Here is a 17,106-nt window from a genome sequence, read left to right on the forward strand (position 1 = left end):
TAAGACTGGGACAAGGCAGCGAAGGTCGCAGCCCCCGTCCTGGCTTGCTGTCTTACATGAGATGAGATGAACAGGTCTCAATCCACCCCCCCCACCTCGTTGCCAAAAACTCCCCATCCCCGAGCCCTCGCAGCGAACGGGCTCCCGAATTTGTACCCCGGACCAGCCTCCAGACGAGGGGTCGACAGAGATGTCTTCTCCGTGGTTCGCCCTCCTTGTAATCCCTCCTCCTCGCAGCCAGCCCGAGAGCTTCAGCCTTTGATCCTCCTCCTCTTTTGCAAACACTGCTCGTGGAATTAAATCTCTCTCGCTGTGTTTTCCTTCCCTATCTTTTCTTTTTGGCCAAGTCTATCTGAATTTTTTTTTTTATTATTTTATTTTATTTTTTTTTTTGCTCCTTCAGCAGCAGGACTGTATAATTGATGGCCTCGCCAAGCTTTCCGAGCTGAGCATTAAACCCTTCCTGCCTTGGCTCCGACCGGAGTTCATTACTTTTTGAAAAGCTTTGTTGTCTGTTTGTGCTCAGACGATTGTTGTTGTGGAGGGGAGGGTATTGTCTGCAGAGAGAGGAGGAGGGGGGATGGATTTGGCCAGCACTGCTTTGTAATCAAATCCCACTCTCTTTAGCAAATTTTCGAGCGGAGAAGGCCTCTTTTTTGCGAAATTGGAATACCCTCCCAAAGGCAGGAGCACGAAACTCAGGTCCCTAATTAAGGTGCAGCCGAAGGTCGTCTGGCTCCTGGGGGCGGTGGGAAAATGCCGCCTTGTGCAAATTGCCTGCGAGAGCGATGCTCACCACGGGCGTAATACTCGGGGTTCTTGGCGAACCTCTCGTGGTTGTCCCTCCCAAAATTTTGCGTCCCGGAGGCGCCCCGGGAAGGGTGATGGGGCTGGTGGGGTCACCCAACCACCGTGACGTCTTCATTCTGGTGCTGGGGGTCACTGGGCAGGTGTGTTTTTGCGCCATGCAAATTGCTTTCTGCATCTTTCGACAAGTTTTTTGCCCTGTGCCGATGCTTCTTCTGGCTCCCCGTCTGCCTCGCTGGTTTTTCAGCGCTTAAAACACAGCAAGGCTGAGGTGATTACAAGGATTGGAGATGCAGTGACACTTCCCTGCCAACAAGTAATTGATTTATTAAAGACATTACAATACATTCATGGTTGAGCGTAAGAGTTTCCTTTGAACTTGCTGGAAAATCCAAAGGGATTGTGCCTGTTTGCAAGTACCGCGGGCAGAATAAATCTGCGCTCCCCCATCGCCCTCCCCGAACCGCCGCAATTTCATTTCCCTTTGACTGGCGCGAGTAAATATCACAGCTCGACAACTCCAGTCCGGTGACCGGTGTGATCCAATTTAATAGCATTTAAAAATTCAAAGTGATTGTTAGCCAAATGGAAATGTAAGATTTCATACCCAGCCTGCCTTGGGGAGGAAAGGAAGAATGAGGGAGGGTGCGGGGGATGTAGACAAATGGACTAGATAAAAAATAATGGAAAGTAACTTAATTAAAGAGGCTCGAGCCAAGTTAAAAACAGTAATGATTTTGAATCGGAGAGCTGCAGGTTTTAAAAATGAAAAGGGAAGAGGAAAGAAAGGGAAGGAAACTGTGGATAAAGAGCCCCCAAAATGATTAAACGGGAGGAGAAGACGGCAGAGGAAGGAAGGGGTAAAAATAGTCCTTCCGTGAAAAGCAGGAGCACATGGGGAATAGACGATGCTGGTGATGAGGCTGGGCATTAGAAAGACAAATAGGGAAATTAAAGGATGCTCTGGGGGGGAGATGACTCCCCGCGGCTTTCCCGGCGTTCCCGGAGGCGCGAGGGTGGCCGAGAAGAAGGCTCGAGGGCTTTGTTTAGGAGAAACGGAAAATGTAGGAGCGGTCCTAATGGAACAGGAGAACAGCCCCCACGCAGCCATATCCCTGCCTGGCGGTAGCGTCGCTCCCTCCTTTTCCTTTCCTTTTAACTCTGTCAAACACAGCCTATTTGGCTTGAGATCGGGTAATGAAATTTTAATTGCCCCTCTGTGTACGCGGATATCCTGCTGTGCTCTCCCGCAGCCTGCCGCCTAATTTTTTATTATTTTTTTTTTTTTAACCGGCGGTGCTCTCGCCTCCCGCGGCCCCTCGGCAATACCTGGCCTGGCAGCCCTCCCGGGCTCTTTTCCGTGTCCTCGCGGAAAGCAGGTGCCGACGGAGCATCCATGCGAGCGGGCGCTTTTGGGCCGTGCCGCTCTTCAGGCTTCGTTTCTCCGTCCGTCAAGCGGGGATAATAACGCTCCCTCATCTCGCCGGGGTGTTTGGACGATAGGGTTATTGACGCCCTCCCCGCTGGCAGACCCCGAGAAGGCGGAGGCGGCGATGCGCGGAGGTACCGAGAGAAGCCGGGCGCCGGCGGGCAAGCCTCGTCCTTGGGGAGACGGAGCCGGGGAGGTGAATTGAGGCAGCAGAGACCAACCCTACCTCCACCCTCTCTGGAGTTCACCAGCTGAACCTCCCAGTGCTGAGAGTGCTCTTTTAAGGACGTTTTAAGACGTGGGAAGGTTGATGTGCATCATCACGCGGACGCCGGCTCGGTGGTGTTTACCCGCCTGCTTATTTCTGGTCAAGCCTTGGGTTGATCGTTGGGTTTGGGGCAGTCAGCAGGGATGCTAATGAGGTGCCTCGGGTAGGGCGCAGGACCAGAAGAAGGAGGAGCAAGGATGGAGCCTGGAGAGCAGGAGAGCCCGCAGGAGCAGGACTATGCAGAGAAATGACTAAGGGGAAGCAGGAGTGGACCGGGGCAGCTTTGGGAAGGTGGGTCTGCCTCCGGTGGAGCAATGGATGGGTTCACAAATCTCGTGTGTTCCCATGGGGGAGCAGGAGGAGCGGCAGCATCTGCAGGCATAAATCACCTCACCTGCGGTTCATTTTGAACTGCTGAGCCTTGCCGACCTCCCGCTTTATGAGCAGACAAACAAAGGGTCTGGTCATAAGGAGCAGCCTCCAGACCACCTGATCGGAGAGTAATTGGGCCGTGCTCCCTGCCTGATCCCTTAATTTTTCACCGGAGTCAAAGGCGGTCACAGGAAGGAGCGCGAGCAGAAGCAAAAGCTCTGGCTGGCGTATGGGGAGGCACCTGCAAGGGCTGGAGCTCAGGAAGGACAGGAGGAAAGGGACGTTTGGGGACAAGCGGTGATGGCAACAGCACCCCGTGATGTTAGGGACTTATTTTTTTTTATTCTGCCCTTGCTCCCTGTGCCGGCAAGGGCAGCTCTCTGCACATCCACCACTTGCTCCCCATCGCATCCCTCCCCTAAGCTGGGTGCCGGCGCGGTGCCTAGAGGTCGTTTGCAAGCGGGGATGTCCCGGTGGGCTGCGGATGCAGCTCGCATCCATCTGCTGTCTCCTTTTCCACGTGTTCAGCGAGAGCCCCGTGGGGCAAAAGCTGTATTTGCGTGTCTCGGTGGTACAGCACCGAGTGCAGTGGGGTGCGAGGCTGTAAAACATGTCGTAGGGATAAATAGAGTTGGGTAAATAGAGGCAGAAAGGACACAGGTAGAGGATACAAATAGACTTCGGTTGCAGTTCAATCAAAACTCGGGGCTCTCACTCAGTTCCACATTAACGCCGCGAATCTCGGTGGGGTTTTGAAGTGAACCCATCAGGCGCCCGGCGCGGCGTTTGGGGAAGCGCCGCTCATCCTCTTCCTTTCCCCGGGCACGGGCTGCCGCGGCTCCTCGAATTAGATTAGTGTCAGTGCGGAAAGTGTAATCATAAACACTTACTTTGTGCTCGAGTCGGGGGAGAGAGGGAGCACGAGTGCCAGAGCGCGGAGATAAGAACAAATATGCAAGAGCGTAGTGTGTTTTTAATGGAAGGGAGATTTATTTCTCTCTGTGTCTTTTTAAGCCTCTAGATAGATCATAAAAAAAACCCAACCCAACCCACACACAACCTGTCTGCCTGAAATAGCCGAAATGTAATTTAAAGAGCATCATTTTAACTAATACTTCACTTCAGAGGCACCTGCCCTATATTCATTGGAGATGCGGGCTGCATTAGAGCATCTGATTTATCTTTGGGAAAGGATGTTTGAGCTCCTTTGTTCCTGCAGGTCCCTTCTGACGAGCGAAGCGGCGCGGGGCCGGTTCGGCGTGCTCGGCCCTCGGCGTGATGCTCGCTTCTCGGGGACGGGCAGCTGGGGGGGGACATGGGGAGAGCTCCCCCTTCCCCAGGAGCGTGGCTGGGAGCAGGACCTGTGCCGAGATGTAGGGCACGGCCCCTGGCCCCTCTGGCTGTTTTGGGGGAGAGGAGCTGAGGTTTCACGCTGAGTTTGGCAGGACAAAGAGTGCTGCTGGACCAGAGGAGGAGTATCGTGTAAACTCGCTGCTCGTTGGTGCAGGAGACTCCAGGTTGACTGAGAGGTGATGTTTGCAGGCACAGCCGCTCGGGATGCATGCCTTAAATGCATCTCGGCATACGTGAGCCCTAGCTACACATAGGATGTAGGACCATCCCTATGCAGAGATGTCCCCACCTACAGTTCCTGCGACTATAGGCTCAGGCTACCTTATCATCTTATATACCGTCGTCTTTTTAATAAGCCTGCGAGGCAAGAGAAATACTTGTCATTGTGTTGATAAAGAGAGGCGGGACCCAAAGAGGCCGAGTGTTTTGCCCAGGATGCTCTGGCGGAGCAGGGAGCGGTGCAGGCATCAAGCTGTCCTTCTCTGCAGCGTAGTGCCTGCAGCACGGAGGCTTTTCTAACGGTAAAAAAGAAAAAAAAAAAAAAAAAAAAGGGAAATTCCACAAATCGTGATTTTCTCCTGGGATGTGACCTGGTGGAGGAGAGGATCCAATGTTGTCCCGCATCCCTCAGGAGATGGCAGTGCGAGGGCTGGTCCCAGAAAGCTCCGAGATCCCGTGCTGCTTGCTTCTGCTGGGGGACGGCTATCGTGGGCGAGGGAGCGTGGGGACGAGCAGGAGGAAAGTGGGGGAGAGGAGAGCTACTGTCAAATCCCTAGCTCGCCCTTTCTGATCTGAAGTTCACTTGTAATATTTTTCTCGACTCGGGTTGCTAATGCGTTTTGTTCTCCAGAGTGCGCGTGGCCCGACTTCCCGCACAGCCTTTAATTAGTTTCTGGATGATGACATCTCCGCTGAGAATCATCTCGCCGTGTCCCTCCGATCTCGGGGGGAGATAGAGGAATCTAATAAAGTCATTCAGCATTTCTAGGTGATGGGTTTGACAAGCTTTGTATTAACAAGAAGTCGTGTTCCAACTTTCTCGGGTGCCCTCGGCGCGCTGGGGCTCATTCCCACGTGGGGACTTGTCCCAGGGGGTCTGGTGGAGCCTCCACCGGCGCCTGGTGGGACGAGAGGGGCAGAGCCGGGGACGCTGCGCCCCCGAGAGGGGTGAGACGGAGCCGCTTGTGGGTTTGATGGTCACTGTGGAGGGAGCTGTGAGAGAGGCTGTCGTGCCGTGAGGAGAGGTGTCAGTAATGCCGGAAAGATGATGCAAGTGTCTTAAGGTTTCGAGATCCTTCAATTTTCTACTTTTTATGAGGTGTCGCTCGGCTCGCGGGGGGAATCCCAGGTGGCCCGGGGTGCCAAAACTGGAAACTAGATCCTTGCTCTGTGCGGCGTGCGTGGAGCTGAAAATGAGGTCTGTCTAGACAGGGAGCCGAACCGCCCAACAGCCCTTGTTTGTCTGAATTCTTCACAACCAGCCATGCAAAAACTTTACTTTTTCATCTTCTGTGTTTTCCTTTTTTCATTCATTGTCATTAGACTCATTTTAGGGAAGGCGACAAAGTCCGAAGCTGTGCCACGACTTCCCTGGGGCATCCTAATGTGAAAGCAGAACTCGAGTCTCCCAAACCTGAATGATGGATTCTGCCTGCTCTGTAAAGCTGCTTATTAATAGTCACGCTAAGCAAACTCTTGCTGGATTCCTCAAAGCTGTGGGGCTCGGTCTCAGGAGTTTCTTCCTTTTTGCGGTTGGAAAAAAAAGATGTAGATCCCTTCAGAGCCTGGAAAGCAGGGGACCAAATCTAGCCGGGCAGCGGCGTTCCGGGTCCAGGTTGGTGACCTGGACCCATCCAAAAGCCAGGAAAAAATCCTTGTGCTGGAGACCTGACTCTCCTTTCGTGCCGTGTTTATTCTGGCGTATCCCTTGTTGACTGCAGTAGGAGTATCGCTGATTTATGCTGTCGTAAGTGGAATCAGATTGAGCTCCCTTTTGGCACTTAGCTGTAAAGTTTGTCTGCAGAAACCCTGCTGCTTATGCGGTGAATTATACCCACGTTCACAAATACTTTACTAATGAATGATTGGAAACGTCTTGTTTCCCCCCTCCTCTTCTGAATTATTATGGTGCCGTGCCGTATAACCTGCTGCAGAGACGGGCATAAAAAATTTTGTGTCCTCCGAGCTGGGGAGAGCTGTGCCGCAACAGGCGCCGTTCCCTACTTGGGAAATCATTTAGACACATCTCGGTGCCGTATGACACATCTCATTACGCCTCGCTTTAAGACGAGCGATTGCCATTAGTTATTTATTAATTGCTTATTAAGGTCGTTACGTATGTCCTCTTCATTTCCCGGCTGCTTTCTTCACGTCGTTGGCTGCCGCCGGGTTGGCGCAGAGGGGGCTCGCTCCCTCGGCACAGCCCAGCCCAACGCGGCACGCCGGCGGGCAAGGGGGCAACCGTGCAAACCCAGGGCAGGATCGGCACCTGTAATTGTAAGGTTTTTGTATACAAGCCTCCGTGACCGAGCCGCGGAGCTGGAAGCGGGCACGAAGGCTGTGTTTGCCCTTCCTCGCGCCCCGCCGGCTTCTTCAATAGCAATGCGTTGATACGACGGAAGGATGAAGCCCTCTCCACTTTTCTCTTAATTATGCTTGTTGTTAGAGCGGCGCAAACGGACTTGAAAGCCCATTATAGTGCACCTGGAGTTGAAGGCGCGAGTCCCTCAATTTGCTCTCTGCCTTCCTTAAAAAGGTTTTGAACACAAAAGAGGGGAGGAGGCGCGATGGAGGTGCCGGGCTCTGCGGCAGCCGGAGCGCCGTGCCTTCTGCCGACCCGCCGCCTGCTGCCGGAGGAGAGGAAAACGCTCCCCTTACAACCTGGAGGAGACGGATGGGGAGCCTGAGGTGGGGGTCCCTGCCCTGTGCCCCATCCCGGCTGGCTTTGGCGGGCCCCTCCGCGGCTGGCGCGGGAGCCCGGGGCTCGCTCTGACCCGTAGCATCGCCGCGAGCGGGGCTGGGGCACCCGGGGCTGCCCCTCGCCGGGTGCCGGAGGCAGGACCCGTGGTAGCAGCGCCCCGTAAAACACGCAAAGTCTGTGGGTGACAGCGGTAAGAGGCTGTTATTAAAAGCAGGAGCAGCGGCAGCCTGATGTTCAGGAAGCTGCCCGCGCGCATGGCAGATCGCCCGCAGAACGCCAGTCTGAATCTCCCTCTCTTTCTTTCTTCGAGACGCTTTTAGAGTTGTTCTTTGTTGTTGCCTTTGATCTGGAGCAGATGTTGCTCGTGCTGGAAGGATGGAGGTTTGCATGTTTGATGAGGGGGGACGTGAGGCGCTCGCTAGGCTTACCGGGAGAGCCCGCGCAGAGGGGAGGTGGTTAAGGCAAAAAAAAAAAAAAAAAAAAAATGCGGTTCCCCCTTGCAGGCACCCAACTTGGTGAGGCTCATCTGAGGTCTCCTTCTCTATCCCCGGCGGAGAGGTTGCTCCTCATCCACGCTCCCCTAATACTCAGGGCTCTCCTTGCCTCTTGCCTGATGCGTGGCTGAAATTTGGGGTGCCGCGGGGTCGGGGAGGGGGAAGCACGGGCAGCGCCATGGTCATCGATGGCTGGGGAAGCAGTGATGATAGGAGGTGGCAGTGCCAAGGGGTACGTGCATGGGACGCGTGAGTTTTTCCACCTGTGTTGGCTCCGGGACGGGTGTTTGGAGGCAAAAGCGTCACGGGGATATCGCCAGTGGCAGGAGGCTGCCCGTGCGCCGGGGAGTATATCCGTGTAGGCAAGCGCATATGCTTGGATCCGTTAAAGACATATATCACCTGATTGAACACCCTTGAAGGTGTAACGCACCATATGGTTTGGTTAAATATTTAAGCAAGCTGCTTTCCGTCCCGGGGACTCGGCGTGTACGAGCAGGGGCCAGATCTGGGGGCATGCCCTGGGCACCGCCGGGGGGGCTGCCGCGGCCGAGAGCAGCCCAGAGACCTTTCCCATCCCCGTGGCGAGGACGAGGGGGAAAAAAAGAAGTCGTCAGATCGATAGAACACCAGCCCGTCCCTGGGGAAATCTGCGCTGTGTCACTGGAGCAGCTTGGCCAACACTGCCATGTTTAATCACTTCTGAGCAAGAGCGATGCTGAACACAAAAGGACTGCCCGCAAGGAGAGGGTTCCCGCCTGGGAAGCCGGCATTTATTTAGCTTTATTTATTTATTCATTCCCATAGGGGCACGGCTCCATCTGCGTCCCGCGTTCGGCATAAGAAATCTCTCCTCTGCCCTGTTGCCGCAGCAATGCCAACTGACGGAGAACGCGTTTTAATGCAGAGGGAACGGGAGCACCGGTGACCATTAAATAATGTTAAAGATATACTGGCGATCACTTATTTATTCAGCTTTCCCTCCCTAGTGTGGTAAAAGCCTGACAACATACCTGTTCAGTCTCCAGAAAGGCATTTTAAATAGTTCGTGTGGTTAATTATTCAAACGTTTAATTAGCATACAATAACTGTCGTGTTAAATCCTACCACTGCACATTTAATTTAAGGGTTAGCTAACGACTTCGCTGACGTCGTCGCTCTGCTTTACTTCCCAGCCGTTCCTCCCTCGTCTCATCCCCGGTGGGCTGCGGTAAATCGCCTTTTCCCGAGCACGTCCCGAGCTCGCCGGGGCAGGGTGGGCTTTTTCCCCGGCGCACGGGCGGCTCGAGATGCTTTTGTGCTTGTGGGAGAGCATCGCAAAGTTCTCCCATGGCCCGGCCAAGCAGCGACGGGATCACCCCTCCTCCTCTGCCTGCCCTGAGCGAGATGGGAATCTCCTGCTGGATTGCTGAGGAGGAGGATGTAGCGCTCGGGTTGGGGGAGATCCAAGATTAATTTGTTTTAATTACGTTTTAGACTCTGGTCAGTGGGTTTGATTGCGGATTTTTGGCTCTGGCCTGGGCGGGGGCAAAGCTGTGTGCGCGGTACCAGACTCACACCGCAAAGTCTGAATTGGGGTGCGTTTGTTTGTGTTTTTTTTTAAGTCTCGGTGAGCTCTGCAAAACAAACTGCTGAATCGGGCTGGTGTGGATTCGGTCGTTAAAAACGCCGGAACGGTTCCTCTGTGATTTAACGAGCACTGCGTCGAAGGAGATGGGTATCGCTCTAGTTTTGTCGGGACTTACAGCTGGAAGCTGTTGCTTCTTCGCAGGCGATGGAGGGCAATTCACTGCGCCTCCGCTTCTCTCTTCCCACCTCTCCGAAACGACGATGGGAGAGACCTCCTTGGCCTATTTTCCGCAGCTAGACCATAAGCTTGATCTTTTTAAAAGCACGCGTGGATTTCCTGGCGAGCGGTCCCAGCCTCGCCACTAACACGCCAGGGCAATCACCGTGCCGTTACAATTAATTGCATCTCCTCAATGGACTACCCGGCTATTGGCAGAGCGTCTCCCAGCTCCGCGCGGGCGGTCAGTCCCAGGAGGCATGTGCCGTCCCCTTACGCTGGGCTTAATGGCGTTGGGCTTAATGACGCTGATGCATATTAATATTTCTCTCGGTGTCGCCTTCCTGCCCTCCGCTGTCCTGCCCCAGAGCCCCCACTGCTCTGGGAGCGTCTGATCCCTACTTGTCCTCCGGTGCATGATTAGCAGATTAGCCGTCGTGCCCAAAGCAGCAAAAAAATGAACTCCCAGAAGCCCTTCAAAACAGAGAATAATTCATTACCCACCTTGATTTCCACTTAAAATGTACTTTAACTACACTTCCAACTACAAACCCTAAATCACCCTCATGTTCACAAAAAATCCATCATTTTTTATTTTATTGCACGGCACCGGCATGACATAATCCCTTCCAGAGCGTCTTGGAGTGCTTTACGGATCAATAAATTACTTACCTGCGCAGCAGAGGCAATGCGTGCAAGGCCATTGCAGTCATTCCGGCTCGGAGCGGCCCCGGGAAGGTGTTGGAGGGAGGGAAAGGGGATTCTCGGGAGTGGCGTCCCGGTCGGGAATTGGGATGTAGCAATGGTCTGGGATGCTGCTTCCAGCGGGTCGATGAGCGGGGCTCGCTGGGGGAAGGTGGGAAGGAGCGGGGATGCTTTGCGAGTGATTTGTGACTCTCCTGCAAAGCGCCGCAGCGGGGTGCCAGTCCGCCACTAGGCTCCGGAGAATGGCCTGGGAAAATAAATAAATAAATAAATAAATAAATAAACGAAAGGAGGAAGGTGTGATGGTCTTTATGATGTTCTGCAGGTGCAGGCTGATAGCGGCAGCCGATCGTTTTTCTGGTAGAGCTCGTAGGAAGCTCAGCCCTCCCCGCCAGCTGCATCGCCTCCTCCGCTCGAGGGCTCCCCGCTTGCTCCTCACCCCTTCCCCTCCTCCTCACCCCTTCCCCTCCTCCTCACCCCCTTCCCCTTCTCCTCACCCCCTATCCTCTATGGGGGTCCCCTCTTTGGCTCTTGGATCTGACCCGCTCCTGGATGTTCACGATGGCACAACGGGCTTTCAACCCCATTGAATTGCCCTTCCTTTGCACGGCGGTAGACCTTGGAGGCTCCTCGGTAGACGCGTCGCCTTCACGCCCAGCTCCTCTCGGCGCTTTTTGGGCTGCAGGGGCATGGCAGAGAGCTGCGGAAAGAGCTGCCAGCCTTGTGCCTGCCTTTGGGCGCTCTTGCTGCGCCAGGGGCGATTGCTGCCTTCCCGGGGAGGTCAGGGGGGGTTGGCCGCTCTTTTCCCAGCAGGATGCTGCTCTGCTGGAAGGGGTTCGTCATGGCTGGGGGACAGGATGAGTACTGGAAGCCTCTGGCTACAATTTCTTCCCACTTCAACCCGATTTTCTCTGCCCCCCCCTCCTCCCCGCTTTCCCCTGTGTGTTCCTGTCAAGTCAGATGAGGGTGATGGGCTACCGCATAGCTCGTGGGGGTGGAGGGAGGAAGGAAATTCAGCCTCCTTCACCCACCTTTTGAGATTTGAGTCGGAGCAGAACCGATTGCATTTTCATTTCCCTCTCTGTGTCGCTGCAGTGTCTCCGAAAATCACCGAGATCTCTTCTGACATCTCCATCAACGAGGGCGGCAACGTCAGCCTCACCTGCATAGCCACGGGCAGGCCAGATCCCACAATCACCTGGAGACACATCTCGCCCAAAGGTAAGAGCCAAACCTTACCCGAAATATTCCGGGGAGGGCACAGCGCCATTGGCGAGCGGCTGAGGAGGTGTCGTTGGCGGGTTCACCTCGCAGCTGCGAAAAAAAGAGGTGGCGCACACCAAAAAGACGTGATTTAATGCAGGAGTTGGTGGCTTTGGGAGAGGAATATCCATCTTGGCGGTCCGGGAGAGGTTTTGCTCCTGTGGAGGTACCGTGTCGGGGTTGTCGTGCTTAGGGATTGACTCTGCTCCTCCGGCTCTATTTTGAAAAGTTTTCGGGGAATTCTCGCACGTTGCTTCAAAGCAGGACTGTAAATAGCGCAAATGAGCAGGAAAACACAGGGAGCATTAATTGGTGGCCTTGTTAATTGGTAAGCAAAACCTGAGCAGAACGGCGTGGGTGTGACTGCTGGGAAGCGAATTCCCATACGTGCCCATTCGGGAGCCTGTTATTTCCAAACCCTTTCCCAGCTGGTTTTGGGCATTGCTTTTGCATTTCGCTGATCGGTTATTCCCGGGTGGCCGTGAGGTTCTCTCCGGCGAGCTGGGGGTGAGCTGGGGGGGGTTTTGGGTGGGCTGAGCCGTCCGGCCAAGGGGCAGTGCCCAGCTCTGATCCCCTCATCCCATCTAAGCCCTTGTGTTCAACCTCGCTCATTTTCCCACTGAGGTTTTACTGACGTGGACTGTTGTCCCAGAGATAACACTCTCATTTTCTGCCTGGGGACGCCCCGGCCGGGCTGTCCGGCAGCCGAAGGTGACGTCGCAGTGGCGGCAGTGATGGATGGTGCCGTGTCCGCTCTCTCTGTTGAGCTGCCCGATGATGGCTGCGGCGTCTCAGTGCAGCTCCATTGATTTTGTGCTATTTGTCTGTGCCGGAGCAAGCTGCTGGGCCAGATCCATCGCTCTCCGTAGCGATGCTGAGTCGGCGGCGTCTCAGCCCCTTTCCTTGACAGGAGCCTCTAAAAAAACCATTCCCCTCCCCGGTGCACGTGTTGGTTGATCCGCCTTAGGTGGTCGTGCCTCCCAGACGGTGGCCGTCGGTCAGGGTCTGTGCGCGGGAGAATGATGAAATGCAGCACCCGGGTCCGTGTGCTGCTCTCCAGCCCCGAATGTCTGTCCGTGGCATCTGCTGTCACCGCATCTGTCACCATCAGGTGGCATTTACGGTTGAGGCAGGCCACGTGCTCCCACCTTGAAGCCTCTTCTTCTTTCTCCTCTTCCCGTGCCTACCCTGACAACGCGTTTTTGTCTCTCTCAGCCTCCTCGCTGCCTGTTTTTCACGCTCACCTTGTTTTCCCCGCAGCCCCGTTCTCCTTCCCGCGGCCCCTCCTGCTCCCCCGGGACCCTCCTCTCCCGCTCCCGCGCCCCTCGCTGCCTTCTCCCCCGTGCCATCCATCCTCTCCTAACCGGGCTCGGGGCTTACGATGCCTCTGCCTTTCGCGAGGGCTATTTTCTGTGTTTGCTGCCATCCAGCAGGTTTCTTTCCCCAGGGAATCTTTACCTGCGCTTGAACCAGATGTTTCCATTTTACTTAGGACTTAGCTGCTATGGAAACTGAGGATGCACCAGGAGAGGAAGAGTGAGCTAATCAGAAATTACCTGTGGCGCCGTGTAATTTGCAGCAGCAGCTCTTACCTGATTTGGGGCATGATTAGGCATTCTGCTTTCAAAACTCAAAGGGAACAAATGATCGCAGAGATTTACTTGAGCCTGGGCTCCCGCTGGCGGAGGGTGCGGAGCCCCGAGGTGGCCCGAGACAACTTCGATGGCTGCCTGTCTCCGCAGTCAGCTCCTCCGTTTCTCTCTCGGGGTCTGCCGAGCCACCGAGGAGGGGACCTCTACTCCTCCGATTTGCATTCAGCGCACATGGGAGAGAGGAGGATTGGAAGCCCGGGGACCGAAACGAGAGCCAGGGCAGGCGCAGAGAGGTGCTAGTGCAGATGCCGAGCCGGTAGCCCTTTCCCTAGTAGGATATATTCTTAATTTGGAGAGGCAGGAGCGAGCGGGGACCCAAAGCTAGCCGCCGGCCCCTCTTTTAGTTGTAGGTCTGCCTTGCCGCTCATCCCCGGGGAGGTCTCGAGCAAGCCGCCTCCTGTTCCTTCTCGCCGTCTTTCTCCGTCTTGCTTGGAGCGGTGGAGAAAAGGGACCGGGGAGAATTAGTTAAGGGAAAGCCGGTGCATAATTTAAGGGTTTACATAGCGGATGGGTAAGCGGCTCTCGCCGGTGTCGCTGGGGAGAGGCTTTGATAGCGCTGTCTGTGCCAGGCACGGGCAGAGCGGTAGCTGAAGGAGCTGGTCCCCATGCCTACGCCGGCGAGTGCTCCTCTGTGCAAAGGCACTTCACGAGCATTATTATTTTCTTGGCGGCTGTAAGCCTACTGTGCTGCTCTTGGTGGGAAATGGAGCAAATAAGAGTGCTTGCTCGCCAGGGGAGCGTGCGGTCGGGTCCTTCAGAGGATTTACACCGAGAGCAGCGTGGCTCCCCAGGGACTGGTCTCACCCGAGACCCTTTTCCTGATGCTCCGTCAACCGCTCGGCTGTTTTCTCGCCGCTGCGTTGCTCTGGTCCGGTGCAATACGCGTTTTAGTGGCTTGGTCTGGTAAGCTGTGCTGAATTTTTGCATCTGCAGTTGTTGCCGCGTTATGGGAGCTGCTAAGCCAGTTTTTGAGGCTCTGTTTGGTTCCGAGGGCTGGAAGAGTTCGCCACAGCCAGGAGGAGGAGAGAATTTTTGCTGCATAGCTCAGGAGCCAAATGACTCATAGAATCATAGAATGGTTTAGGTTGTAAGAGACCTTGAAGACCCTCTCGTTCCACCCCCCCGCCCCGGGCAGGGCCACCTCCCCCCAGCCCAGGTTGCTCCCAGCCCCGTCCAACCTGGCCTTGAACACCTCCAGGGATGGGGCAGCCACAGCTGCTCGGGGCAACCTGCCCCAGGGGCTCACCACCCTCACGGGCAACAATTTCTTCCTAATATCTCATCTAAATCTCCCCTCTTCCAGTTTGAAGCCATTCCCCCTCGTTCTATCACTCCATGCCCTTGGAAAAAGTCCCTCCCCGTCTCTCCTGGAGCCCATTTAGGCACTGGAAGGACACAATAAGGTCTCCCCGGAGCCTTCTCTTCTCCAGGCTGAACACCCCCAACTCCCCCAACCTGAATGAACCCGAGGAAGAGTTTCCCGCTGGTGAATGGCAGGAGCACTGGCCTCGTCGGTGCCTCCGTCGCCGCTCAGAGCCTACCTGTGCCCATCCCCGTCCTCCTGCCATGAGCAAAAAAAGCAGGAGGCTGGCCCTGCAGAAGGGTTCTGTGAACCCTTCCAACTGAGATGTGCGATCTTTTGTCCCTCTGTGTCACCCCTCTCCATCCATTTTGATTCCTTCTCGCAACAATGCGGCACTAACCCGTGTCAACGCCTGTTGATGCAGCTGACCAGGTTGAGGTGGAACAAGAAGGGGGACCTGGGGTAGTCATGACTTCTCCTGCCTTGGTGGAGGAGGCTTAACCGCTCTGGGGGACTGCCACCGGAGCTGCCGGGCACCGGGGCTTCGAAACCACAGCTCAGTGAAACTGCATCGGGCAGCCAAGCTCTGGCACGTGATGGGGCGGCTGCGTCCCCCCCTTGGCATCCCTGCGGCGCCGAGACCATTAGGCTGGTAGTCAAGAGAGACGTCCTCAGCAGGGTGAAGGGAGGGAGGAGGGCAGAGAGGATGCCGATAACCGCGGTCCAGATAGGACATTCAGCGTGAGGGGCAGCAGCATCTTTCCCGAGGAGATGCACGTTTTGCGGGGGACTTGGACACTGGGGTCTGAAAGGCAGTGTTGTGTGTGCCCACACATTTGTGTTTGCACCCACAGGTGCTGAGCATCTCTTTTTTTTTTTTTTCAAATGCTTTGGCTGTATGACGGCCCCCAGCCTCACGGTGCCATCTGTAAACTGCGGAGAGCTCTTCTAGTTAATCGCCTGCTTTGGGTCACTCAGGTGTTTCCATAGTTACGGGGCTTTTTATTTATTTTGGGGGGTAACTCTGAGGTTGTCATGGCGATTGCCATGTTGTCAGGGCGGTTTTCATCTCTCGGCGGCGTTTCTTGGCTGGGAGAAAGTGCGGCGTCCCGAGCTGCCGGGCGCAGGGCGACGCCGACGTGCACGGAGCTTACCGGGGGATATTTATCCCTGCTGCAGACACACCACTCGTCGTGCCTCCCGTTACGCTGGGGAATTAACGTGTGGGCTCTCCCGGGAGGGACGAAGGCTCGGCAGCCTCTCCCCCCCAGGAGGAGGAGGCACGGCTTAGCAGTAATGATAACGAGGGGTCTGTGGTCAGGCGGGAAGCGTGGTTATCGTGCCAGGGACACGAGGAAAGGCTGTAAAAACGAGCTGTGTGCACGCAGGTAACCTGCGACGGCACATCTGCCGGGCCACACACCGCTCTGCCATGCGCAGACGTCCTGAGCCAGAGGCTGCATCCAAGTCGTCATCCTTAACGACCCTTGATGGACTTTTCTGCCACGGATTTGTCTAATTTCTTTTTGATTATTGCTGTAGTGTGATGGATTCTGGTGTAAGGCTTAAGGCAGCGGCTGCCAGGGTAGGAAAACATTACGGTTTGGCTTGATGGTGTATTTACTCGTAAGAGGTCTGATCGAGAGGTCTTTATAGCAGGAATCCCTCATTAATCTCCGGATTAGGCTGGGTGCTGAAAGCTAGATCCCGTGCGGAGCCGGAGTCCGAGCTGGGATTTGCGGGGTAGGAGCCTCCCGGGCGCTTCGCAAGGCAGAGGCACAAGGCAGGGGCGATGCTCGGAGAATCCCCACGTTGCCGCGGCCCGGATACCCTCTGCGATCGGTCCGTTTAACCTCTGTGGTCCTCCGCATCCACCCTGGAAGAGGTACAATAGCGGTCCCTTGTCTCGCAGGACCGATGGGAGGATAAATGTATTCAAGACGTGAGGCACTCAGATGCAGTAGTAATCACAGCTTGTATATGCACTTAAGATAGATGAGACACGGTGGCCTAATGTGACAGAGGTCTCATGAGATCATCTGTCTATACATCAGCAGCAAACCAGCGAAGGGACTCTGGGAGAAGTCCGGTATATTTGGATATATTGATTCTCGCTGGCTCTTGGCGGGGCTTAAAAGGAGAGGACAGGCGACTACAAAAAAAATCCACCTTGAAGAGTTGCTTGTCCCTGGGAAAGGGACGCGTCCTCCCTCCTCAGAGGTTTGTCCATTGAGCGCGTCGCTTGCCGTCTTCATCTTGCCAGGGTCCGCTCTGGACAGGAGGCATTGCTTGGGGTGCAAACAATTTGTAAGTTGGGCATCAGTTATGGACCCCGGCTGGGAGGCACTGAGAGAAGGGGGTTCCACTTGGATGGGAAAATCTCCACCCGCTTCTGTGCCGTCTTGTCCTTTGATGTGATCAGCTCGGTGTCCCGCGAGATGGCTCCTTTTAACCCTGCCTCAAGTCACCTAATTAACTTAAGACCAGAGAGATGTGCCCTCTGCTGGTAGGTTTAACTGGGATGTGTCTCTGGGAGCGAGCAGGTGGTTTGTGTGAGGCTGGTTCTGTGTTCATCCTGGGTCTCGTCTTTTTCCACTGCCTTTCGTCTCCTTTTGAGATGTTGTGTGAACCAACACAAGCGGCATCCCGAAGCAGGGCAGGGAGTTGTCCTGCCACGGCGGTATGATGGAGCACAGAGCCGGCCCTGAGCTACAGCCTTGGCTTGGCTTGGCTTGGCTTGGCTTGGCTTGGCCA

General features: G+C 55.2%; 1 protein-coding gene across 1 annotated transcript in view; it reads left to right on the forward strand.

Moving 5' to 3' along the window:
• LOC309680295 (protein CEPU-1) overlaps nt 1-17,106 on the forward strand; it is a gene marked incomplete at its 5' end in the record, with an annotated part of 141,539 nt that overhangs the window by 101,097 nt on the left and 23,336 nt on the right. The window contains one exon of the mRNA XM_082493850.1: nt 11,230-11,355. Coding sequence (XP_082349976.1) covers nt 11,230-11,355 — 126 coding nt within the window. The remainder of the gene's footprint in view (nt 1-11,229; nt 11,356-17,106) is intronic.

The sequence above is a fragment of the Vanellus vanellus genome (genome assembly GCF_965231255.1).
Source record: "Vanellus vanellus genome assembly, chromosome: 21".
Taxonomy (NCBI): domain Eukaryota; kingdom Metazoa; phylum Chordata; class Aves; order Charadriiformes; family Charadriidae; genus Vanellus; species Vanellus vanellus.